General features: G+C 42.1%; 1 protein-coding gene across 1 annotated transcript in view; it reads left to right on the top strand.

Annotated features, from left to right (window-relative positions):
- The window catches only part of LOC141270827 (gastrula zinc finger protein XlCGF66.1-like), a 91,463-nt gene extending 66,256 nt beyond the window's left edge, over nucleotides 1–25,207 (top strand). Inside the window, exons 2-8 of the mRNA XM_073680929.1 lie at nucleotides 13,460–13,559; nucleotides 16,303–16,399; nucleotides 19,333–19,482; nucleotides 19,609–19,788; nucleotides 19,872–19,995; nucleotides 20,078–20,175; nucleotides 25,166–25,207. Coding sequence (XP_073537030.1) covers nucleotides 19,405–19,482; nucleotides 19,609–19,788; nucleotides 19,872–19,995; nucleotides 20,078–20,175; nucleotides 25,166–25,207 — 522 coding nt within the window. The 5' untranslated portion in view covers nucleotides 13,460–13,559; nucleotides 16,303–16,399; nucleotides 19,333–19,404. The remainder of the gene's footprint in view (nucleotides 1–13,459; nucleotides 13,560–16,302; nucleotides 16,400–19,332; nucleotides 19,483–19,608; nucleotides 19,789–19,871; nucleotides 19,996–20,077; nucleotides 20,176–25,165) is intronic.
- The last annotated feature ends 1,779 nt before the right edge of the window (nucleotides 25,208–26,986 follow it).

The raw sequence follows: 26,986 nt of genomic DNA on the forward strand, positions 1-26,986 counted from the left end.
GTGATCACCTGGAGCTCAGCAGGAGATATCTGCATCTCGGTAACATAGACCCCCGGATACTTCAATGTGAATACTATAGTACAATACGGGGGGACACAGTGATCACCTGGAGCTCAGCAGGAGATATCTGCATCTCACTAATAAAGACCTCCGGATACCTCAATGTGAATACTGTAGTACAATATGGGGGGACACAGTGATCACCTGGAGCTCAGCAGGAGATATCTGCATCTCAGTAACATAGACCCCCAGATACCTCAATGTGAATACTGTAGTACAATATGGGGGGACACAGTGATCACCTGGAGCTCAGCAGGAGACATCTGCATCTCACTAATAAAGACCTCCGTATACCTCAATGTGAATACTGTAGTACAATATGGGGGACACAATGATCACCTGGAGCTCAGCAGGATATATCTGCATCTCAGTATCATAGACCCCCGGATACCTCAGTGTGAATAATGTAGTACAATATGGGGAGACACAATGATCACCTGGAGCTCAGCAGGAGATATATGCATCTCAGTAACATAGACCCTGGATGCCTCCATGTGAATACTGTAGTACAATATGGGGGGGCACAATGATCACCTGCATTTCAGCAGGAGATATCTGCATCTCAGTAACATAGACCCCCGGATACCTCAATGTGAATACTGTAGTACAATATGGGGGACACAGTGATCACCGGGAGCTCAGCAGGAGATATCTGCATCTCACTGATAAAGACCTCCGGATACCTCAATGTGAATACTGTAGTACAATATGGGGGGACACAGTAATCGCCTGGAGCTCAGCAGGAGATATCTGCATCTCAGTAACATAGACCCTCAGATACCTCAATGTGAATAATGTAGTACAATATGGAGGGACACAGTGATCACCTGGAGCTCAGCAGGAGTTATTTGCATCTCAGTAACATAGACCCCGGATAACTCAGTGTGAATACTGTAGTACAATATGGGGAGACACAGTGATCACCTGGAGCTCAGCAGGAGATATCTGCTTCTTACTAATAAAGACCTCTGGATACCTCAGTGTGAATACTGTAGTACAATATGGGTGGACACAGTGATCACTTGGAGCTCAGTAAGAGATATCTGCCTCTCAGTAATAAAGACCCCAGGATACCTCATTGTGAATACTGTAGTACAATATGGGATGACACAGTGATCAACTGGAGCTCAGCAGGAGATATTTGCATCTCAGTAACATAGACCCCCAAATACCTCAATGTGAATACTGTAGTACAATATGGGATGACTCGGTGATTGCCTGGAGCTCAGCAGGAGATATCTGCATATCATTAATAAAGACCCCCGGATACCTCAATGTGAATACTGTAGTACAGTATGGGGGAACACAGTGATCACCTGCAGCTCAGCAGGAGATATCTGCATCTCAGTAACATAGACCCCCGGATACCTCAATGCGAATACTGTATTACAATATGGGGGGATACAGTTATCACCTGGAGCTCAACAGGAGATATCTGCATCTCAGTAACATAGACCCTGGCTACCTCCATGTGACTACTGTAGTACAATATGGGGAGACACAGTGATCACCTGCAGCTCAGCAGGAGATATCTGCATCTCGGTAACATAGACCCCCGGATACCTCAATGTGAATACTGTAGTATAATATGGGAGTCACAGAGATCACCTGGAGCTCAGCAGGAGATATCTGCATCTCACTAATAAAGACCTCCGGATACCTCAATGTGAATAATGTAGTACAATATGGGGGGACACAGTGATCAGCTGGAGCTCAGCAGGAGATATGTGCATCTCAGTAACATAGACCCCTGGATACCTCAATGTGAATAATGTAGTTAAATATGGGTGGACACAGTGATCACCTGGAGCTCAGCAGGAGATATCTGCATCTCAGTAACATATAGACCCCGGATAACTCAATGTGAATACTGTAGTACAATGTGGGGGGACACAGTGATCACCTGGAGCTCAGCAGGAGATATCTGCATCTCAGTATCATAGACCCCCGGATACCTCAATGTGAATACTGTAGTATAATATGGGAGTCACAGAGATCACCTGGAGCTCAGCAGGAGATATCTGCATCTCACTAATAAAGACCTCCGGATACCTCAATGTGAATAATGTAGTACAATATGGGGGGACACAGTGATCAGCTGGAGCTCAGCAGGAGATATCTGCATCTCAGTAACATAGACCCCTGGATACCTCAATGTGAATAATGTAGTTAAATATGGGTGGACACAGTGATCACCTGGAGCTCAGCAGGAGATATCTACATCTCAGTAACATATAGACCCCGGATAACTCAATGTGAATACTGTAGTACAATGTGGGGGGACACAGTGATCACCTGGAGCTCAGCAGGAGATATCTGCATCTCAGTATCTGTGATTGGCAGATGCAGCTTAGCGGCTGAGTAACAAAGAGACTGAATATACCGGAGCTACAAGGAGAGCAGCACAACTTATCAGCCTTGTGAGGAATTGCTAGATTAGGAGTTAACCCTTCTGTGGGGATTCTTGAGCCACTGTAGGTAATAGATATTTATAATAAAATGTATTGAAGGGGCAAGAAGCAATAGATCAACAAGAACTCGTCATCCACATGAATAGTGACTGACGCTCGCTGATTTCTGGTTGTTCAGGGCTGGAATTGAGGTCAAAGTGCAAAAATAAGGGATGATTGTCTGTGGGATTTATACATGGGGAATGTTTCCATGTGCCATGAAGATGAATGTATAAGTTGAAACGATCTCTGACTACCAATGCTCTGGGAAGGAGCTAATAAAGGGCCCCAATAAAGTACAGCAATACTCACCTATAGAATAATAATATACTGTTTATTATTTTTAGTATTAGTATCCAAGTCTGATACTAATAATAGTATCATACTGTGTGAGACCCTCATACTGAGCTAGATGGGCACACAGGAGAACAATTCCCTTGTGATGAGTCAGATAGGGATAAGTAGACCTTTGGTCTCTCTGAAGGAAAAACCTACAAAAAGGGACGCCAATGCCCATTAGAATAAAATGTGTAAATCTTTATTAATTTCAACAAAGAACAAATAGACTCACACAAATATTAAAAAGAGGACCAGATGCAGAGTATGCTAAGTCACTTAGAAAGTGATAAAGACCTTTTCCTAGATGTACTCCAAGTAAAGTGCTATACATGTGGATAAGGGCTGAGAGACTGAACCACTAATGGAGACAGAGACATGGGAAGCAAGATGAAATAGACTTTCCAGCTCAGGCAAAGGGTGGCCACAACTTATATGCACTTGTGCACATTAGACTGAAAAAACCTGAAGGACTGAACTGGAATGTAAATTGGTGTGCATGCAGCATGTAAGAGCATGTTCACACATGGCCACTAACCAGAAAAAAACAAAGACAGAAAAACAATACACAAATATCCTGAAATAAATAAATAAACCACAATAGTGCATGAAAATAATAAAGGGTACTTAGTTAACATAATTTTGATCAAAATAATGCGAAAGCCTTATGTGTAATGTGCACAAGTGCATATAAGGGTGTGGCCACTCTTTGCCTGAGCTGGAAAGTCTATTTCACCTTGCTTCCCATGTCTCTGTGTCCATTAGTGGTTCAGTCTCTCAGTGTTATGATCTGCTACAGAGACTAAGGAAAGAGAGGAGATCTGTCCCTACAATAGAACTAAACTAGATCCCTACGATGTAACGGGGAACCTGATCCTGCGATCAGACCCGCTAAAGTCCTCGGCTAGTCTGAACGCAGACCTATAGATGTGAGGGAGGGATCCCTACAAGATCTAGGGACTGGGAAAAGTTGGACACCTCCTAGCAGAAATAGTAGCAGTCAAAGACAAACACACAACAAAAAGGCATAGGGGTCAGAAGACCTAGCAAAACTAACAGAGAACGGCAACAGAGCAACAAGCTAGCTCAACAGTAGTAAATACAAATGAAGTCCAGCAAAGCCAGGAGGGCGGAGCCGGATTAAATAGGCAAAATGGTCATGTGACCAGCAAGCTAAAAAAAACCTAACAGGAGAGTTGTAACAGTACCCCCTCTTCTAAGAGGATCCTCCGGATCCCCTAGGCCCAGGCTTACCAGGAAACCTCCTGTGAAACGCTCGGACAAGTCTGGGAGCAGAAACATCATCCGCCCTCACCCATGAGTTATCCTCAGGTCTGAAACCCTTCCAAGCGACGAGATACTGCAAACTCCCTCTATACCGTCTAGAATTTAGGATGCGGGAAATTTCATATTCCCCGTCCTCCACCACCGGAGGAACAGTGGCAGAGGCGTCACCATCCGACACATCAGCTTTTTTCAACAGAGAAACATGAAACACCGGATTAATCCTCCAGGACGTAGGAACCTCCAGCCTAACAGCAGATTGGTTAACTATCTGAAGTACCTTAAAGGGCCCTACGAACTTGGGACCCAATTTTTTAGAAGGAATCCTCAATCGCAGATTCTTAGAGGACAACCAAACCATGTCACCAACAGCAAACAAAACCTCTTGCCGTTTCCTATCAAAGTACCTCTTAGATTTCTTGTTAGCCTCCTGAAGATTACCACACACATCCGTCCAAACTCTCTCCAAATCACCGGAAAAACTCTCCTCCTCAGGCACAGCCGAAACCAATTTGGAAAATGACCCAAAAGACGGATGTCTCCCAGAACAACAAAAAAAAGGCGAACACCCAGCAGAAGAGGATGTATGGTTGTTAAGAGCAAATTCAGCAAGTGGCAGAAACTCAGACCACCCCTCTTGATTGTCTGCCACAAAACAACGCAAGAACTGCTCAACATCCTGGTTCTTCCTGTCTGTCTGGCCATTAGACTCAGGATGATATCCGGATGAAAACGACAAATGAACTCCCAACCTGTCACAAAAGGCACGCCAAAAACGAGCCACGAACTGATGTCCCCTATCAGAAACAATGTCAGTAGGAACACCATGTAGTCTGACAATTTCCTTGACAAAGGCCTTGGCGAGTGTCTTAGCGCAAGGCAGTTTGATGAAGGGAACCAAGTGACACATCTTGCTAAAACGGTCCACGACCACCCAGATGACCGTGAAACCTTCAGAGGGAGGAAGGTCAGTAATAAAGTCCATAGCCAGATGTGTCCAAGGTGCACTAGGAACCTCCAGAGAGCAAAGCAACCCCGCAGCAGGAGCATGCGAAGACTTGGATCTTGCACACACAGTACATTGGCGCACCCACTTAATGACTTCCTTCTGCCATCCAGGCCACCAAAAACTGCGACCCACAAGTCTCTTGGTCTCAGAAATTCCTGGATGACCTGCCAACCGAGACTCATGACACTCATCAAACAAATCTCTCCTAAAGGTCCTAGGCACAAACAACCTCCCATGGGGAGTGTTAGATGGGGCATTCTCCTGTGCTTTAAGAATCTCAGCCTCCAAAACGGAGTCCAAAGCAGCAATCACAACACCTTCTTGTAAAATGGTCTCCTCTTCCTCCTCAACACCGACCATGGGAGAAAAGCTGCGAGACAAAGCATCCGCTTTAACATTCTTGGTACCCGGGATGTAAGTAACGGAAAAATTAAACCGCGAGAAAAAAAGTGCCCACCTAGCCTGACGGGCATTCAATCGCTTGGCAGCATCAAGATAGATCAGATTTTTATGATCAGTGAAAACCTGGATGGGAAATTCAGCACCTTCCAAGAGATGACGCCAGTGTTCAAATGCGAGTTTAATCGCCAGCAATTCCCGATTACCAATATCGTAATTAAGTTCAGTCTCGTAAAATTTTTTTGAAAAAAAAGGCACAGGGATGTACTCCATCCTTGTTTTCCTGAGACAACACCGCACCAACCCCCACCGAAGAAGCATCAACCTCAACCAAAAACGGCTTAGTCACATCAGGCTGCATAAGGATGGGAGCAGAGGTGAACCTCTCCTTTAGAAACACAAAAGCTTCAATGGCCTCAGAAGTCCACTGAACCACATTAGCACCTTTCCTGGTGAGATCGGTCAGCGGTTTGACATTAATAGAAAAATTTTTTATGAATTTTCTGTAATAATTGGCGAAACCCAAAAACCTCTGTATCGATTTCAAACCAATAGGCCTAGGCCATTCCTGCACAGCTTGAACTTTAACTGGGTCCATCTCAAAACCTTCACTGGAGATAATGTAGCCCAAAAAACTAATTCTCTGTACAGCGAACTCACATTTCTCCAGCTTAGCAAAAAGCGAATTGTCCATTAATAACTGTAATACCTCACGTACGCTCCGCCAATGAGACTCCAGATCCGGCGAATAAATCAAAATGTCATCCAAATACACAACCACATTTTTGCCGATTAAAGGTCTAAGGATATCATTAATAAGATTCTGAAAAAATGCTGGAGCATTGGTGAGACCAAAAGGCATAACCAGATTCTCAAAATGACCCACAGGAGTGTTAAAAGCAGTCTTCCATTCATCACCCTCCTTCATGCGCAACAAATTGTATGCCCCCCGGAGATCAATTTTAGAGAACCACTTGGCCCCCACTAACTGGTTAAATAAATCAGGAATCAATGGCAGTGGGTAAGGATTGCGTACAGTAATTTTATTAATCTCACGAAAGTCCAGACAAGGACGTAAACCGCCATCTTTTTTTTTTACAAAAAAAAATCCAACAGCCACAGGAGACTTGGAAGGCCTAATTTGACCGGCCGCCAAGCTTGTCTGTATGTATTCTTCCAAAGCCTTTCTTTCAGGAATAGTAAGATTAAATAAACGACTCTTAGGAAGAGTCGCGCCAGGGACAAATTCAATGGTACAATCATAGTCTCTATGGGGAGGCAAAACCTGCGACTCCTCCTCAGAAAAAACTCTCCAAAAATCCTGAATAGGTACAGGCAATTCCCCTCTATCCACAGCAGCAATGCGCCCGTTACAACACTTGTCATAACACTTAGGGCTCCAGGACTTAATTTCATTGGTAGACCAATCCAGTACAGGATTGTGCAATTTTAACCAGGGTAACCCCAATATTACTGGAGAAGGCAAATTATCCAATACCACCAAATCCAAATTCTCTTGATGAATACCATTAATAGTGAGGGGAAATTCACAGACCTTGTGAGTAACACTCTTCAAGGGAGAGCCATCGACAGAAACCACAGCAATAGGGGATGACAAAGTTTTAGGTTCTAATCTAAGTTTTTCCAAGAATCCCCCATCAATCACATTCAGAGTAGATCCACAATCCACAAATACCCGAAATTCAATTAATTCATCCTGAGCAGCAGTAGTGGCAGATAGGAATACTCCCTTAGAATTTAAACAGGCAATACGAGCATGACTGACCATTTTTTTTTCTTTCTTCTTACGAAGCACACAGCTCTTAATAAAATGACCAGAATTTCCGCAATAGAAACACAAGCCTTCAGAAAGTCGGCGGTCTTTTTCCTGAGAGCGGGGTGCCATCGCCCCAATTTCCATCGGTTCTCCATTGTCAGCACAGAACCTCTCAGGACTTGAAGATGACATAGCAGAGGATTTGCTCTCATTAACCCTTTCACGTAGTCTCCTGTCCACCCGTATAGCTAATTGCATTGCCTCCTGCAAGTTTCCAGGTGTGGGATAAGCAATCAGTAAATCCTTTACCCTTTCACATAGCCCTGCAAGAAACAAGCTTTTCAAAGCAGAATCGTTCCACCCCACCTGGGCAGACCACCGACGGAAGTGAGAACAATATTTTTCCACATTACCTGATCCCTGCCTCAAACGTCTTAATTCAGACTCAGCAGATGAGACAAGATCAGGATCATCGTACAACAAACCCAAAGCAGAAAAAAAACTATCCACTGATCTAAAGCATGGATCACTAGGTTGGAGAGAGAAGGCCCATCCCTGAGGATCTTTGCGCAAAAGTGACATTATGATCCCTATGCGCTGTGATTCATCACCAGAGGATCCGGGTCTCAAACGAAAATATAATAGACAAGCATTTTTAAAAGAAAAAAAATCTTGTTGTTCGCCAAAAAATAGATCAGGCAGACGTATCTTAGGTTCCACAAAATGCGCTCCAGAACAGCTACTCGCGTGTTGTTGGAGCTTGGTCACCTCCAGAGAGAGTCCCTGCAAGCGTTGAGCCAAATCTTGCACCGAGACCATGATGGAAAACTGGAGGTCTTTCCTTAGAGAAATTTTTTTTTTTTTATGGCTGGACTTACTGTTATGATCTGCTACAGAGACTAAGGAAAGAGAGGAGATCTGTATCTACAATAGAACTAAACTAGAATCATAGAATCATAGAATGGTAGAGTTGGAAGGGACCTCCTGGGTCATCTGGTCCAACCCCCTGCTCAAAGCAGGATTCACTAGATCATCTCAGACAGATGTCTGTCCAGCCTCTGTTTGAAGACGTCCATTGAAGGGGAACTCACCACCTCTCGTGGCAGCCTGTTCCACTCATTAATCACCCTAACTGTCAAAAAGTTTTTTCTAATATCTAATCTGTGTCTCCTCCCATTTAGTTTCATCCCATTGCTTCTAGTCTTTCCTTGTGCAAATGAGAATAAAGATGATCCTTCTACAATGTGACAGCCCTTGACATATTTGTAGACAGCTATTAAGTCTCCTCTCAGTCTTCTTTTTTGCAAGCTAAACATTCCCAAATCCTGCAACCGTTTCTCATAGGACATGGTTTGCAGACCAGTCACCATTCTGGTCGCTCTTCTCTGAACTTGCTCCAGTTTGTCTATGTCTTTTTTAAAATGTGGTGCCCAAAACTGTACACAGTATTCCAGATGAGGTCTGACCAAAGAGGAGTAAAGACCGATAATGACTTCACGTGATCTAGACTGTATGCTTCTGTTAATACATCCCAGAATTGTATTTGCCTTTTTTGCTGCTGCATCACACTGTTGACTCATGTTCAGTCTATGATCTATTAGTATACCTAAGTCTTTTTCACATGTACTGTTGCTTAGCTCTATTCCTCCCATTCTGTATATGCTTTTTTCATTTTTATTGCCCAGATGTAGTACTTTGCATTTTTCCCTGTTAAAAACCATTCTGTTGGTTGCTGCCCACTGCTCCAGTTTATTTAGGTCTTTTTGAATCCTCTCTCTCTCTTCTCTAGTATTAGCTATCCCTCCTAGCTTTGTGTCATCAGCAAATTTAATCAGTTTACCCTCAATTCCTTCATCTAAATCATTGATAAAGATGTTGAACAATACAGGTCCCAGGACGGAGCCCTGTGGTACCCCACTTGAGACAATCATCCAGCTGGATGTGAAGCCATTTACAACCACCCTTTGAGTCCGATCACTAAGCCAGTTATGAATCCACCTAACAGTTGCCTGGTCCATTGCATACTTGGTCATTTTTTCAATAAGGATGGTGTGAGATACTTTGTCAAATGCTTTGCTGAAGTCAAGATATACTATATCTACAGCATTTCCCTGATCCACCCAGTCAGTGATTCTGTCATAGAAGGAAATTAAGTTAGTCTGACATGACTTGTTAGTTACAAACCCATGCTGACTCTGGTTAATCACTTCATTCTTATCCATGTACTTACATACATGTTGTTTAATAATTTGTTCAAAGATCTTTCCTGGTATAGAAGTCAGACTCACCGGCCTATAGTTCCCTGGGTCCACCTTCTTCCCCTTTTTGAAGATAGGAACAACATTTGCTCTTCTCCAGTCTTCTGGGACTTCTCCTGTTCTCCAAGAATTTTCAAAGATTATGGAGAGTGGTTCTAAAATTTCTTCTACGATCTCCTTCAGTACTCTGGGGTGTAATTCATCTGGACCTGGAGACTTGAACTCATTTATGTTAGCTAAATATTCCCTCACAATCTTTCTGTTTACAGATAACTTGGATTCCTCTATTCCTTTAAAAGGACAGTGAAGATCAGTTGATGTTACATTTTCTTTCTGAGAGAAAACAGATGCAAAATAGGAATTAAAAAGTTCGGCCTTCTCAACATCCTCTCTTACCATTTCTCCATTTTCATCCTGTAAAAATCCTATAGCATCTTTGACTTTTCTTTTACTTTTGACATACCCCCAAAATCCTTTTTTATTGCTTTTGACATCTCTTGCAAGCCTTAATTCATTGTCAGCTTTAGCTAACCTGATACGTGCCCTACAGGATCTGCAGACTGCATTATAATCTTCTTTAGATATGCCTCCCTCTTTCCATTTAATAAACATTTCTTTCTTTCTTTTTAGCATGTGTTTAAGTTCTGTGTTCATCCATCCTGGTTTCCTTAAATGCTTCCCATTCTTCCTACTTTTCGGGATTGTTAACGATTGTGCTTTGAGAATTTCATTTTTAAAAATTTCCCATCCTTCCTGGACATTTTTGTCCTTAAGGACATCCAGCCATTGGATCCCTCCTATTCTCTTTCTGAGTCTCTTAAAATCTGCCTTTCTAAAATCTAACCTTGAAGTTTGAGTCTTCACATGTCTTCCTCCTCTAGTTATCCAAAATTCTATAATAGCATGATCGCTGCCTCCTAGGGTCCCAGCCACCTTTACCTCCTCAACCATTTCCTCCCTGTTTATAAGGATTAGATCCAAAGTAGCAGATCCCCTTGTTTTCTCCCCTACCTTTTGGAAGATAAAGTTGTCAGCAAGAGAGGATAAGAATTTGCTTGACCTGTTAGTTTTACTTGAGAGAGATTCCCAACAAATGTCTGGATAGTTGAAATCTCCCATGACCACTACGTCATATTTTTTGGAGAACTTGGTCATTTGATACATAAAGAGTTCATCCATATCTTCAGCTTGCCCAGGTGGCCTGTAGTAAATGCCTACAATGGTGTCCTTTCCGTTGTTCTCTCCTTGTATTCTTACCCAAACAGTTTCCACAGAACTCCCAGTCTCTGAAGCTTCAATCTCTGTGCAGATATACACTTTTCTAACATACAATGCAACACCTCCTCCTCGTTTATCAAGTCTGTTTCTTGCAAATAAGTTGTATCCTTTTAGCCTTTTATTCCAATCATGTGTATCGTCCCACCAAGTTTCAGTGATTCCAATGACATCATATTCCTTTTCCTGCATTAGTAGTTCCAATTCTCCTTGTTTGTTGCCCATGCTTTGTGCATTTGTATAAAAACATTTTAGTTTGTGATTGGTTTCTCTTCCTCCCATATTTTTATTATTTAAATTGTTTTGTCTTTGTTCTTCCTTTCCACTTCCAGTAGCAGAGATCTCAATAGTATTTGTCAGCTGTATGGCTTTTTCTGGCCTTTTGCTTCCCTTCCCACATTGTTCTAGTTTAAAGCTTTTCTGATGAGTGTAGCAAGGCGACTTCCAAATACATGTTTTCCAGTCTTCGTAAGGTGCACCCCATCTCTAGCAAGTAGTCCATCGTATAGGTAATTCATTCCGTGATCCAGAAATCCAAATCCTTGTTGACGGCACCATCGACGTAGCCAGTTGTTCACCTGTAGAATCTTATTCCACCTCATTGTTCCATGGCCATCCACTGGGAGGATGGATGAGAAGACCACCTGCGCTCCCAATTCTTTCACTTTCTTGCCTAAGTCTTCAAAGTCACTGCAGATGGTTTCCAGGTCCTTTCTTGCGGTGTCATTTGTCCCCACATGTATTAGCAGGAATGGGTAGTGATCTGTAGGTCTGAAGAGTCTTGATATCCTGTCAGACACATCTTTAATTTTTGCTCCTGGAAGACAGCACATTTCTCTTGAGGTTATGTCTGGTCTGCAGATAGCGGCCTCTGTTCCTCTTAACAGGGAATCCCCCATGACCACCACTCTCCGTTTTTTCTTCACAACATTCTTCTTTCTCCATCCAGGAGGATTCTGAGGGCTTACAAGGTTATTCATTGCTGGCAAAGTCTTATTTTGCTGTATTTCTTCATGGTTCTCCTGCGTGAGAGCCTGGTACTGGTTCCTGAGCAGTATGGGTGCTGACTGCATCTCGATCCTCCTGCTTCTGTGGGTCACATGCTTCCATTCCTCTGTTTCGTCAGGTGCAGTTCGAATTTCTTCTCTTTCTGAATCATGAAGAGATAATTCTGCTCTGTCTAAGAACTCTTCACCTTCCTTAATGATTTTCAAGGTAGTTAACCTCTCTTCTAGATTTCGCAACTTTTCCTCCAACAGGGACACAAGCTTGCATTTCTGGCATGTGAAGTTTGGCTTTTCCACTGGCAAGTCTGTGAACATGTAGCAGGATATGCAGCTCACCAAATGGCTCCTGTACTCTTCCATGTTCTTATTGTTAATGTTCTGAAAACAGTGAAAAAAGCTTAAAAAAAAAGCGGTTTACCGATGTCCTCTTTTCAGCTCCAACAGCCAAACTCCAGTGTTCTTTGAGCTCGCGGAGACTCTTCACTTACCCCAAAATGCAGTGGGAATATGCAAATTATCTCCTCAGGACTCCTCCCCTGGTTTGCCGATGTCCTCTTTTCAGCTCCAACAGCCAAAATCCAGTGTTCTTTGAGCTCGCGGAGACTCTTCACTTACCCCAAAATGCAGTGGGAATATGCAAATTATCTCCTCAGGACTCCTCCCCTGGTTTACCGATGTCCTCTTTTCAGCTCCAACAGCCAAAATCCAGTGTTCTTTGAGCTCGCGGAGACTCTTCACTTACCCCAAAATGCAGTGGGAATATGCAAATTATCTCCTCAGGACTCCTCCCCTGGTTTGCTGATGTCCTCTTTTCAGCTCCAACAGCCAAAATCCAGTGTTCTTTGAGCTCGCGGAGACTCTTCACTTACCCCAAAATGCAGTGGGAATATGCAAATTATCTCCTCAGGACTCCTCCCCTGGATTGCCGATGTCCTCTTTTCAGCTCCAACAGCCAAAATCCAGTGTTCTTTGAGCTCGCGGAGACTCTTCACTTACCCCAAAATGCAGTGGGAATATGCAAATTATCTCCTCAGGACTCCTCCCCTGGTCCTCCCTGGTCCTCCCTACGATGTAACGGGGAACCTGATCCTGCGATCAGACCCGCTAAAGTCCTCGGCTAGTCTGAACGCAGACCTATAGATGTGAGGGAGGGATCCCTACAAGATCTAGGGACTGGGAAAAGTTGGACACCTCCTAGCAGAAATAGTAGCAGTCAAAGACAAACACACAACAAAAAGGCATAGGGGTCAGAAGACCTAGCAAAACTAACAGAGAACGGCAACAGAGCAACAAGCTAGCTCAACAGTAGTAAATACAAATGAAGTCCAGCAAAGCCAGGAGGGCGGAGCCGGATTTAATAGGCAAAATGGTCATGTGACCAGCAAACTAAAAAAAACCTAACAGGAGAGTTGTAACACTCAGCCCTTATCTACATGTATGTCGCTTGACAAATGGTAAGGTTTTCAATATTAGAGTTAGGACTGTACCATAAGGGTCGCTACGACGAGGCGGGATGGCTTTCACATTATTTTGGTCAAAATTATGTTAACAGAGTACCCTTTATTATTTTCATGTACTATTGTGGATATGTTTATTTATTTCAGGGTATTTGTGTTTTGTAAGAAAATCCTTACTGAGAGCTGGAAGAGCCGAGAAAACAGTGTAGACGATTTCTTCAAAGCAGAGAATGAAGTTTATTCAGAGGTACGTGGCAGAACAGTTCAGAAAGTAGGCAGGGAGAATACACTTGACACGCTCAGGTGTCTAGACCAGCGACACAGCATTAGGATATCTGGCGATGGTCTGGCTATGGTGTGGCTTCGGTCTGGCGATGGTGTGGCCTTGGTGGTGGACTGCCTTGGCGATGGACTTTCATGGACTGCCTGTAGACTGGCGATAGAATGGCCCCGAACAACAGTATCAGAGCCTTTTTATGCATAGCTTAAACAAAGGAACTACATATTGCGGCAAAAGGCGTATAAATGATAACATCATACTGCAGCGAGGACGTGCATTTTAGAACAGCAATGTGATAATGCAACATGACAATATTTATGAGTATTTTTACCAAACTCCATTAGAATCTATAAATTCTCATGTCGTTACTTAAGTAATGACAGTTTCCTAATAATTCTCAACATATTGCCAGCTGTATTGTCCTAATTTCCATACCACAATTACAAGGACATTATTTACTACCCTATAACACCACTTATTTACTCTTACATTGACCTGCAGCTGTTGCTATTAAACTTTGTGTAAACTAACCATACCTGCTAATGGCACTGACATCATTTTATGGTTCCATTGTGACTAGGACGCACAGGAAATGCATCTTATTAGCTCAAACTTCTGAACAAGATGGCTGCTAGGTTTAACATGGCTGTTCAGAGTATTAGGACTTCTCATTCTCTTACATGTTTCTGTCTTTGTTTTTGTCTGTTTGGTGGCCATGTGTGAACATGCTCTTACATGCTGCATATACACCAATTTACATTCCAGTTCAGTCCTTCAGGTTTTTTCAGTCTAATGTGCACAAGTGCATATAAGTGTGTGGTCACCCTTTGCCTGAGCTGGAAAGTCTATTTCATCTTGCTTCCCATGTCTCTGTGTCCATTAGTGGTTCAGTCTCTCAGCCCTTATCCACATGTACAGTACAGACCAAAAGTTTGGACCCACCTTCTCATTTAAAGATTTTTCTGTATTTTCATGACTATGAAAATTGTACATTCACACTGAAGGCATCAAAACTATGAATTAACACATGTGGAATTATATACTTAACAAAAAAGTGTGAAACAATTGAAAATATGTCTTATATTGTAGGTTCTTCAAAGTAGCCACCTTTTGCTTTGATGACTGCTTTGCACACTCTTGGCATTCTCTTGATGAGCTTCAAGAGGGCTACCAACAATCTTGAAGGAGTTCCCAGAGATGCTTAGCACTTGTTGGCCCTTTTGCCTTCACTCTGCGGTCCAGTTCAGGTCTGGTGACTGTGGAGGCCAGGTCATCTGGCGTAGCACCCCATCACTCTCCTTCTTGGTCAAATAGCCCTTACACAGCCTGGAGGTGTATTTGGGGTCATTGTCCTGTTGAAAAATATATGATGGTCCAACTAAACGCAAACCGGATGGAATAGCATGCCGCTGCAAGATGCTGTAGTAGCATTTATTCAATTTTGAATAAATCCCCAACAGTGTCACCAGCAAAGCACCCCCACACCATCACACCTCCTCCTCCATGCTTCACGGTGGGAACCAGGCATGTAGAGTCCATCTGTTCACCTTTTCTGCGTCGCACAAAGACACGGTGGTTGGAACCAAAGATCTCAAATTTGGACTCATCAGACCAAAGCACAGATTTCCACTGGTCTAATGTCCATTCCTTGTGTTCTTTAGCCCAAACAAGTCTCTTCTACTTGTTGCAGTGGTTTCCTAGCAGCTATTTTACCATGAAGACCTGCTGCACAAAGTCTCCTCTTAACAGTTGTTGTAGAGATGTGTCTGCTGCTAGAACTCTGTGTGGCATTGACCTGGTCTCTAATCTGAGCTGCTGTTGACCTGTGATTTCTGAGGCTGGTGACTTGGATAAACTTATCCTCAGAAGCAGAGGTGACTCTTGGTCTTCCTTTCCTGGGCCGGTCCTCATGTGAGCCAGTTTCTTTGAAAGTGTCCCCAAGTGCAGTTGCAAAAACCATCAAGCACTACAAAGTTTGCCCAATTTTTCGGACTGACTGACCTTCATTTCTTAAACTAATGATGGCCACTCGTTTTTCTTTACTTAGCTGCTTTTTTCTTGCCCTAATGCAAATTCAAACAGTCTATTCAGTAGGACTATCAGCTGTGTATCCACCAGACTTCTGAACAACACAACTGATGGTCCCAACCCCATTTATAAGGCAATAAATCCCACTTATTAAACCTGACAGGTCACACCTGAGAAGTGAAAATCATTTCCGGTGACTACCTCTTGAAGCTCATCAAGAGAATGCCAAAAGTTTGCAAAGCAGTCATCAAAGCAAAAGGTGGCTACTTTGAAGAACCTAGAATATAAGAAATATTTTCAGTTGTTTCACACTTTTTTGTTAAGTATATAATTCCACATGTGTTAATTCATAGTTTTGATGCCTTCAGTGTGAATGTACAATTTTCAAAGTCATGAAAATGCAGAAAAATCTTTAAATGAGAAGGTGTGTCCAAACTTTTGGTCTGTACTGTATGTCACTTGACAAATGGTAAGGTTCTTAATATTAGAGTTAGGACTGTCTCATAAGGGTCGCCGTGATGGGACGGGATGGCTTTCACATTATTTTGATCAAAATTATGTTAACTAAGTACCCTTTATTACTTTTATGCACTATTGCGGTTTATTTATTTATTTCAGGGTATTTGTGTATTGTGTTTCTGTCTTTGCTTTTGTTTTTAATTGATATCATATTGTGTGCCAGGAGGAAGACATCAGTACGTTCTGAAGGAAAGCAAAGATTGGCAGTGGGAATCCAGATTACATGCAGGGGGCATAGCGGAGACAAAGAGCAAGGCGAGGTATTTAGCTCTGGCCAGGAGGCCTACTTAAACGGTTCGGAACTTTGCCCAGTGGGAACAAAAGACCAATAGACCTAATTAAGGGAATAAAACTTCACTAAGGTGAGCAGCAGGATGAGGTCCTTTGCTCAGGCCAGGAGGCCTACTTAAACGGTACAGAACTTTGCACTGAGGAAACAGAAGACCTAATTAAACGGGATTAAGTTAAGGAAGGATTCCTTATCTTAGACAAATAGAATTTATGGAAACAATTGTCTATAGTAGACAAGAAGCTACAGTGTTGCCAAACTGGGACACCAGTTCTCCTACGGAGAGCTGAAGATGCAGTGCCTCAGCAGGAAGTTTGTGGCCCTCATCAGATGAACTTTGAGAGTATTAGTGAGGAGTTGTACCAATGCACCTCAGCCAGTGAGGTCCTCACAAATAAACAGGGAGCTAACAGTAAAGGAATGTGCACACGATCCGGACAGGCAGCGCTTTGGACGCAGTATACTTTATGATGCATCCAAAGCACTGCGTTATATGAACGCAGGTGAATCCGCATGTGTTCATTGAACCATGTGTATTCACCGCATTCAATACATTGTAGTGATCTAATTTCTCATGTGGAGACTAGCGACTCCACATGAGAAATTGATATGCTGCGGTCTGGAAAGATGCGCCGCATGTCCATATCCGCGGGTGATCCGCAGGTGCACGGAGACTCATAGTGGACATGGGATTTCTACAAATCCCATCCACTATGCTATAACATCTGGCCGCTACAGGTTTGACGCTGCATTAGTATGCAGCGTCAAACCCGCAGCGGCTCCTGATCGTGTGCACATACCCTAACTATGAGGGGCCATAGCGACACATCTCGCCCTATATAGTCCCCACAGGTGATGATGGGCCTTCCCATAAAGATTTTCTGGACTGTTGTTACTTGTAACAAAACTTATGTGCCACCACATGTAACCGGAAAATCTTGACTCTGCATAGTGTAGAAGAAGCATTCATAAAGTGTTGTGCCTGCTATCTGATGTATATACTTCTCATCAAGTTCTTGTTAAGTAAAGAAAAGTTTTTTTATTTTTGGACTTTGGTCTCCCTCATTCATCTCCATACCATCTGGTCCGGGCCTGCCAAGTACAACGACAGCATGCGATCTGCAGAGTCAGGAGATATGCCAAATACATGTATATATATATATATATATATTTTTTTTTTTTCCTTTTGGGGTTAAGGGGTCCAATTACAGCTATTGCTGTGGGACCTGTGATTTTTATCTACACCACTGTTTACAAGATGTGAATAGGATAATAGTGTATTATGAAGTTGTTATGGACGTGACTTAACTAACATTGTGCAGTGAGTAATACCATCTGGACCAGGCCTGTCAAGTACATCGGTAGCATGCGGTCTGCAGAGTCAGGAAATATGACTCCAAAATGCCAAAACTGATTTATTTTTTTCACATTAAACCTTTTTTTTTAAACTTTTTTAAACAACTCTCCTTAGTGCTATCATACAACATACAAGCCTCTGATTGCTCCGGTGATGCACTGTACTACTGTAGTGCTGCGTACTATCACTGCCTGTCAGTGTAATACTAACGACCCCATACACATGAGATAAGTGTTGGCTGAACGGTCATTAGGCAGACGGCTATCTCTCCTGACTCCCCCATACACACAAATATTTCAGCTTTCCTGTGATCTGTATGAGGGTCGCCTCCAGACTCCTCTATTGGAAGAATATCTACAGGAAGAACAAACGGATTAGCCTCTGAAATTCATGATTCCAGATCCTTCTCTGCCCTGACATCATCTGTTGGGAGGCCCCCAAATACATTATATCGTTGAACAAACCACCGAAATCAGTGCTTTCATCAACTTTAGGCTAATGTGTCTGGGGGCGTTAAAAGGTAATTCATTGGACGCTGCCTCTGGCCCGGCCTAATAGACTTTCTTACATTGCAGGCCCAGACACCATTATTAGGCATTTCAGTATTGTAGGAACTAGGCAGCCCCATACAATCGAGTACTTGGGGGGAGGGGCATTGAGCTGAACTCTGTCAAACCTTCTTAGATGCTATGTTTGCTTTTGACAGCAGCAAGTGGTTAAGCTGCCAGAGTTTTGTGCAGCCGCACCTGTGCCATCCCTGCGGTGTACATCTATGTTCTGATGCCCAAAAGAGTTATTTTTTTAAAAAAACAAATTTTTAACGTATTAAAAAATAACAAAATGTATCTTATGCTTTTTGCATGTTTTTTTTTCTTTTTACATGAACTGATGGTGCCAATTTTCTTTTGAAACATTTTAATGTCTTTTTTTCTGGTGTTTTTCTTGTAACATAAGGCCAGAAATAAAGCCCATAAAACACTGTACATGGAGACTTTGGCATCAAATCATTTCTGTCTGTGGTGTTTGTGCAAATAAAAAATCTTTTATAAAAGCCTCAAACTTCTGTGTGTGAATCAAATATTAGATCTAACGTGATAAAAGATTACAGTCCGGGGAAGACGGGAAACATTCATATAGACGGCCGGTGGAGATGTAGTCAGTGACGGACTCTGGCCAAATATGTTTCTAGAGCCGTAGTAGAAGATGAAGATGTCGTCCTCATCATGAAGTAGTTATTTCTCATGTCAGGTGTAATGAATATCTCCTGCAGTATTACCAATGCCAATTCCAGTGTCGGTAAATGAGACGAGAATTAACGTTATGGAAGATGAGTCTATGAGAAAGGTATTCAGCTGCAGACTCCGAGGAAGAAACTGCTTGTTGTCTGTTGCTTAAAATATATAGGTTTTATTAGCATATATAAAGAAGAAAGCTAAATACTTTTAAAATAATAAATCTCATATGTTTCCCTTATTTTCTCCAGTAATTGTATTATTACACAGGATTTTTATGATGTTACATCGGCTCATCATCTTCTTCTCATTAAGGTCTCTACAATATCGGATCCTCTCAGTGAAGATCTACTATAGAAAAGAGTTTTCCTCATTTACCCATCAAAGATGGATATGGATAGAGACAAGATGGCGGAGAAGATATTACACCTCACCCTAGAGATCCTTTTCCGGCTTACTGGAGAGGTGAGAGATTCTGATGACGTCACATTACATCATTATCTATGGGAATAACAGATGGACAGAACTGGAGAGGTGAGGGCTCTGGAAATGTCTGTAGTGAGATTTATTAATGTGTCTCTCCATAACCAGGATTACAAAGTAGTGAAGAACACCTCTAGTGAGCGCTGTCAGGACACTGTGTCTGAAGGATGGGGAAGACCCTTGAGCTCAATCATGGGTCCTCCACCTCACCCCCTGATACATGAGGACATCAATGACCAGAAGATTCTAGAACTCACCTACAAGATGATTGAGCTGCTGACTGGAGAGGTGAGACTGCTGGGAATGGTGGGACCTTATACAGTAACGCTATGAAGGGATCGGGTGGATGACGGTATCATTGTTTGTGTCAGGTCCCTATAAGGTGTCAGGACTTCACTGTCTATTACTCCATGGAAGAGTGGGTATATTTAGAAGGACACAAAGATCTGTACAAGGATGTCATGATGGAGGTTCCCCAGCCCCTCTCATCACCAGGTAATAGACAGGACTAAATACACACGGCCTATAATTATCTGTATGTAAAGAATGAATTTGGTCCTTTATGTGTTTCCTCCAGATCTATTCAGTAAGAGGACAACACCAGAGAGATGTCCCTGTCATCTTCTTCCACAGGACTGTAAACAAGAAGGTCCCAATTTTCCTCAGACTCATCAGGTAGATGGAGAGAAGGTGTCATGAGATCTCCCCTATGATGTGTAGACAGCTGTGAAGGTCTTGTGTTCAGTCTTGTTTTATCAACCAGTATTATATGTTTTATACTTGTGTAATGAGAACGGTGGATATGGCAGGATTAGAGCTGATCATACAAGCCCTGGCAAAAATTATGGAATCACCGGGCTCAGAGGATGTTCATTCAGTTGTTTAATGTTGTTGAAAAAAAGCAGATCACAGACATGGCACAAAACTCAAGTCATTTCAAATGGCAACTTTAGGGCTTTAAGAAACACTAAAAGAAATCAAGATTAAAAATGTGGTATTCAGTAAGGGTCATTTTTTTTAGACCAAGCAGAGGGAAAAAATTATGGAATCACTCAATTCTGAGGAAAAAATTATGGAATCACCCTGTCAATTTTAATTTCCCAAACTAACACCTGCATCAAATTAGATCTGCTCGTTAGTCTGCATCTAAAAAGGAGTGATCACACCTTGGAGAGCTGTTGCACCAAGTGGACTGACATGAATCATGGCTCCAACACGAGAGATGTCAATTGAAACAAAGGAGAAGATTATCAAACTCTTAAAAGGAGGTAAATCATCGCGCAATGTTGCAAAAGATGTTGGTTGTTTACAGTCAGCTGTATCTAAAGTTTGTATTTGGTCCAGATAACATGGGAAGGTTGTTAAAAGCAAACATACTGGTAGACCAAGGAAGACATCAAAGCATCAAGACCGGAAACCTAAAGCAATATGTCTCCAAAACATGAAATGCACAACAAAACAAATGAGGAACGAATGGGAGGAACCTGGAGTCAATGTCTGTGACCGAACTGTAAGAAACCGCCTAAAGGAAATGGGATTTACATACAGAAAAGCTAAACAAAAGCCATCATTAACACCTAAACAGAAAAAAACAAGGTTACAATGGGCTAAGGAAAAAAAAGAAAAGCTATCGTGGACTGTGGATGACTGGATGAAAGTCATATTCAATGATGAATCGCGAATCTGCATTGGGCAAGGTGATGATGCTGGAACTTTTGTTTTGTGCCGTTCCAATGAGATTTATAAAGATGACTGCATGAAGAGAACATGCAAATTTACACAGTCATTGATGATATGGGGCTGCATGTCAGGTAAAGGCACTGAGGAGATGGCTGTCATTACATCTTCAATAAATGCCCAAGTTTACATTGATATTTTGGACAGTTTTCTTATCCCATCAATTGAAAGGATGTTTGGGGATGATGACATCATTTTTCAAGATGATAATGCACCCTGCCATTTTCACGGGTGTGTCGCCACGAAGATCGTCACGAGTACACAGCCTGACTTCTCGCAGCTGACTTGTTGGTGCTTTGTGTTTTTCGGCAGTGAGGGAGTTAATTCTCTCTCTCTCTGTGCTAGACGAGGTCCAGCCTCGCCCAGCTGCAATCAATACTGCTGTAGTGAGACTCCTTCAAATGCCTGCTGGTCTGTTTGGGAAGTGTCGGTGAAAGCATTTCATTCAGACTAACAGAGCGGATCGTGGTGTTTGGAGTTTCTGAGATAAGTGTATTTGGAGTGTTTTTTCCCTTCCTCGCTTTATCATTTATCTCCTTTCCCGTTGGTGTTCCCTCTGTTGTAGTTGTGTAGTTGTTGTATGCAAGGTGGTTTTGGTTTTTCCCTTGTACTGTCTCGTTCGTCTAAGTACTGTGTGTGGGCATATTATTACTTGTCCCCTTTTGTTGTGATCGGGGTCCTTCTCAGGACTAGATTACTTAGGTACAGGGATCCTCAGGAGGTAGGGGTTACGCTGGCGGCCTGGACCTCTGTACCTTTAACAGTACCTCCAGGTTGAGGGACTAGTCAGGGCCCCAGCTTAGGGTCAGCTTAGGCCCCCTACCTCCAGTATACAGAGACAGCGTGACAGCCATAGAGCAAAAACTGTGAAAACATTCCTTGAAAGAAGACACATAAGGTCAATGTCATGGCCTGCAAATAGTCCGGATCTCAATCCAATTGAAAATCTTTGGTGGAAGTTGAAGAAAATGGTCCATGACAAGGCTCCAACCTGCAAAGCTGATCTGGCAACAGCAATCAGAGAAAGTTGGAGTCAGATTGATGAAGAGTACTGTTTGTCACTCATTAAGTTCATGCCTCAGAGACTGCAAGCTGTTATTAAAGCCAGAGGTGGTGCAATAAAATACTAGTGATGTATTGGAGTGTTCTTTTGTGTGTTTGTTTTTCATGATTCCATAATTTTTTTCTCAGAATTGAGTGATTCCATAATTTTTTCCTTCTGCTTGGTCTGAAAAAAATTACCCTTACTGAGTACCACATTTTAATCTTGATTTCTTTTAGTGTTTCTTAAAGCCCTAAAGTTGCCATTTGAAATGACTTTAGTTTTGTGCCATGTCTGTGATCTGCTTTTTTTCAACAACATTAAACAACTGAATGAACATCCTCTGAGCCCGGTGATTCCATAATTTTTGCCAGGGGTTGTAGATATGACTCCTCCTCCAGATGTCTGTGACTTTTACAATATTTGTTTCAGGGTGAAGATCTGACCCATATTAATACTACAGAGACATATGTGAGGGGTGATGAGTGGTGTAAAGAGGAGATTTATACATTTGACTACCCAGGTGTGTAGTAACCACTAAATGTAGAGAAGTCATATAGTCTTCTCAGTCACCGGCTGTGGCTACTTTATCGGTGGTGTAGTCCGGCCGTATCACAATCTTGTGATCACCATTTTGCCACTGGAGTATAACATTCGCCTCCATCTGAAAATGTTCAAATGACTTTGTAAATTGGGAAAGCCCTTTTCTATAGAACTTACAACCTGGAGGATCCACCTACACCCTGGAATTAGGAGACGCTGACCGTTACCTGCCCAGATCTGTAAACTACAAAACCAAATGACAGCGTACGTAGAATGTGACAACTTAGAAAATCACTACAAGAAAATATTATGATGGGCCTGTAAGAGAAAGCGGAGGGTAATGATGCTGTTGGCTTCCTAGATCCCTGATATCTTATTAGATGAATCTACCTTCTCTCCCTTCTGTGCTGCTGAATGTGCTCATATGGTCCCTACAAGACCAAGTCCAGTCTTTCTGGCCAAACTTCACTTTTATGATCGATAACATTAAATGTGCAGTGAGGCCAAGTGTGAATTTCTGTACAATAACAACAGAGTTTCCCTTTATCCTGACTTTTCTATATCTTTTAAAACCAACTAACTTCAAACAGGATTGTGATAAACTATACAGAAAACATTACACCTTCGCCATGATATATCTCTAAGCTGTGCGTGGCTGATGGCTGTAATATACATTTATTCACGCCTGTAGGAGATGTGCTGGCATGGCTCGAGCCCTGGTTTCATGGATTCACTCCGCGTCATAAATTCCATTATGTTTTCATCCTAAGGAATTCAGATTACTGCACAATCTCTCCTGAAATGTGGGCACTAATACTTTCTCTAAACTCCAGTTTAGTGTTGGAGGTCTCCCCCCAAACATACATTGTTGTTGGGGATCTAACGTAGCATAAAAAAATATTTTTTTTTTACAGGTTGAGGTGGGATCGGCCTGCCTCACTTTTGTGAGACTCTTAACTCCCTGATAGTCTTTGAAAATAGGTCTCCATTGCTTTTTCCAAATGCCCGAAATCTAAATTTAAGACACCTCATCTCTGCACTACTATAAAAAGTTATTTTTAAATGTCTAATATTTCTTCTTGAAACTCATCTGACAGAAAATATTGTTCCTTACGATAGTTTAGATTGCCAAGAGCCACCGAGCCCCATACTCTAATTACCCCAGAGAGGTTTCACCACTAGTTACTCACTACTTACTGATGGAGACTGTTGAGTTTGATCATTTCAGTAGATGTGTTATTGTCTATAGTCACAGTTTTTGACTAGAGTAGTTAGTGCCCAAAATACTCTGATTTAACCCCTTCCTGCTGCCAGTTTTGTGTTCCTAATCAGGCCCCATTTTTCTAATCTAACGTGTCACTTTATGTGGTGATAACTCTGGAATTCTTCACAAAGGATAATAGGAAACAAATGGACCTTACAAATTATTTTCCATCTTCTCTTGAATCTGACAATCCCCTATATACGGTTGTATACTACTGTCTGGGCACATGGCAGGTTAAGAAGGGGAGGAGCGCCATTTAGCTATTAAGAATGCAGATCTTGCTGGAATAGTTTGCAGACACAATGTATTGGGGGCGCTGTTCATGGTCACCTGGAAGCTCAAAAGATGGCTACCGCAAACAGGTTTGGTGCTATCTACTCTATTCTCCAGATCCCAGGGATTGTCTTGCTCATCACCCTTTAACACCTCTACATGGATCTGGACTTACACAGAGACGCCTAGACTTGGACCATGGTGTTACCTGCTGTTCTGTGGTGTGAGATGAGAAGAAGAACTAGGAGGGCAGAGAAAATACAAAATCAGAAGACACAAGAGTAGTCAGTAAACGGGCCGAGGTCACAACAGAAAACAAATACACAAGCCGGGAGCTGAGCACAGAGGACTGAACCAGAGGAGAACAAGGCTGTATCTGGCAGCTTCCAGCAATATGCTTCCAGCTTTAATAGGGTGTGGTGCTTTCCAGTTGGCTGAAGTAGGGAGCAGATTACTCCAGCTGGACAGCACACACACCCATACTGCCAGACTGGATGGTACTACAGGTCCCAGGTACCCTAATCTTAGTGGCTGCGCAGAGCCTGTGCCGCCCAGAGCTTCTGGTTCTGAGGTCTCCTCCATCACCAGCGCTGCCTGAAGAATGAATAAGGTGGCTCCTGGTGACAGAAGCAGATGTCGCAAGAGCAGATCCCAGAGGAAATGGGACACACCATCTGCAGAAGCGCTAATATGACAAAATGTCAGAAAACCAGAGCAGTAGAAACCCCCATAAAGTGACTCCATTTTGGAAATTATAACCCTCAGTGAATTAATCTTTAGGAATTTTGATTATTTTGACTCAATAGGCACTTTTTGAAAATTATCACACAATGGATGTTGGAGAGTAAAAATTGCACATTGGTCGCTTTTTACCCAACACATAGTGCCCAGATTGTGCTCCAGGAGACACACACCGTAAATTAAGTGGGTTCCTCTCACTATAATAATGCCTAATACTTGGATGCTAAATGTTGTTTGGGCGCACTGCAAGGATCAGAAGCGAGGGGGAGATTTAACTTCGGAAAAGCGGATTTTGCTCGAATTGGTTTATGGAAGCCATGTTGATTCTTAAGAGCCTTTGAGAATCTAATAATGTGGAATCCTCTGTTTGACTTGAGTGGGGGCTTGTTTTTTGTGAGATGAGTAGAAGTTCTTATTGGTATCATTTTTGCCTACATAACATTTTTTGATGGCTTCTTATTCCATATTTTGGAGGCAGAATGAACAAACAGTTGGACACCACGCTCTACTGGTTCATGCTATGAGGTTTTCTATTAGACTGCGAAGTGTTATTCTGTCAATAACTTGCCATTTCTACAAACATTTTAAGGACAATTAACACAAGAATCCCATAGAAAAATAAATAAAGATTGCATACCACTTCTAAATCAATCTAAACAAACACATTCCTGGGCTACATGCTAGTCCAGGGAAATGAAGAGATATATGCTCAAGTTTAAAAATCTATTTTATTAGGCACAAATCTAAAAAATATAGGAATATTTAAAATATGGGCAGCACAGTGGCTCAGCGGTTAGCACTGCAGCCTTGCAGCACTGGGGTCCTGGGTTCAAATCCGACCAAGGACAACATCTGCAAGGAGTTTGTATGTCCTCCCCGTGTTTGTGTGGGTTTCCTCCGGGTTCTCCGGTTTCCTCCCACACTCCAAAGACATACTGATAGGGAATCTAGATTGTGAGCCCCAATGGTGACAGTGCCAGTAATGTCTGTAAATTGTCTGAATTGTAAAGCACCGCGGAATATGTTGGCGCTATATAAATAAAAAGATAATTATTATTAAATATTTTAAACCCTCTATTTTTTAGATTTGTGTCTAATAAAATTGATTTTTAAACTTGAGCATATATCTCTTCATTTCCCTGGATTAGCATGTAACCCAGGGATGTGTTTGTTTAGAAATTTTAAGTAGAAATGTTCAAAAATATACATTTCAAGGATATTTTATTCAAAATTAATAATTGATTTTTTTTCTTGGCAGATGACTGTACCAGGAGATCAGAGGGACAGGAGATTTTTAAATCTGATGATCTTGAGATCCCACAGGATAGAATTGAAGTGAATGCCGTTACTCCAGATTTACCATCATCCCTTCAAAGCAAAGATCTATCATCTAATTCTATGAAACAGGTCCTGTCTTCTGATTCATTACCGACTACTAGGGAAAATCAAAATAAAATAAGCATTAATAAACAAACTGCTCATAAAGCAAAGAAGCCATTTTCACGTTCAGAAAATGGAAATAGTTTTACCCTCAAAAAGTCTATTCTTAAACATCAAAAAATACACACTGTGGATAATAGATTTTTTTGTTCCAAATGTGGAAAATGTTTTAACCAGAAATCAGTTTTTGTTAATCACCAGAGAACTCACACAGGGGAGAAGCCTTTTTCATGTTCAGAATGTGGGAAATGTTTTAACCAGAAAGTACATCTTAATAAACACCAGAGAACCCACACAGGGGAGAAGCCTTTTTCCTGTTCAGAATGTGGGAAATGTTTTAACCAGAAATCAGATCTTGTTATACACCAAAGAACTCACACAGGGGAGAAGCCTTTTTCATGTTCAGAATGTGGGAAATGTTTTAATCGTAAAATGATTCTTGATAG

The sequence above is a fragment of the Phyllobates terribilis genome, unplaced genomic scaffold (genome assembly GCF_046119375.1).
Source record: "Phyllobates terribilis strain yellow unplaced genomic scaffold, ASM4611937v1 Scaffold_5__5_contigs__length_657084704, whole genome shotgun sequence".
Taxonomy (NCBI): domain Eukaryota; kingdom Metazoa; phylum Chordata; class Amphibia; order Anura; family Dendrobatidae; genus Phyllobates; species Phyllobates terribilis.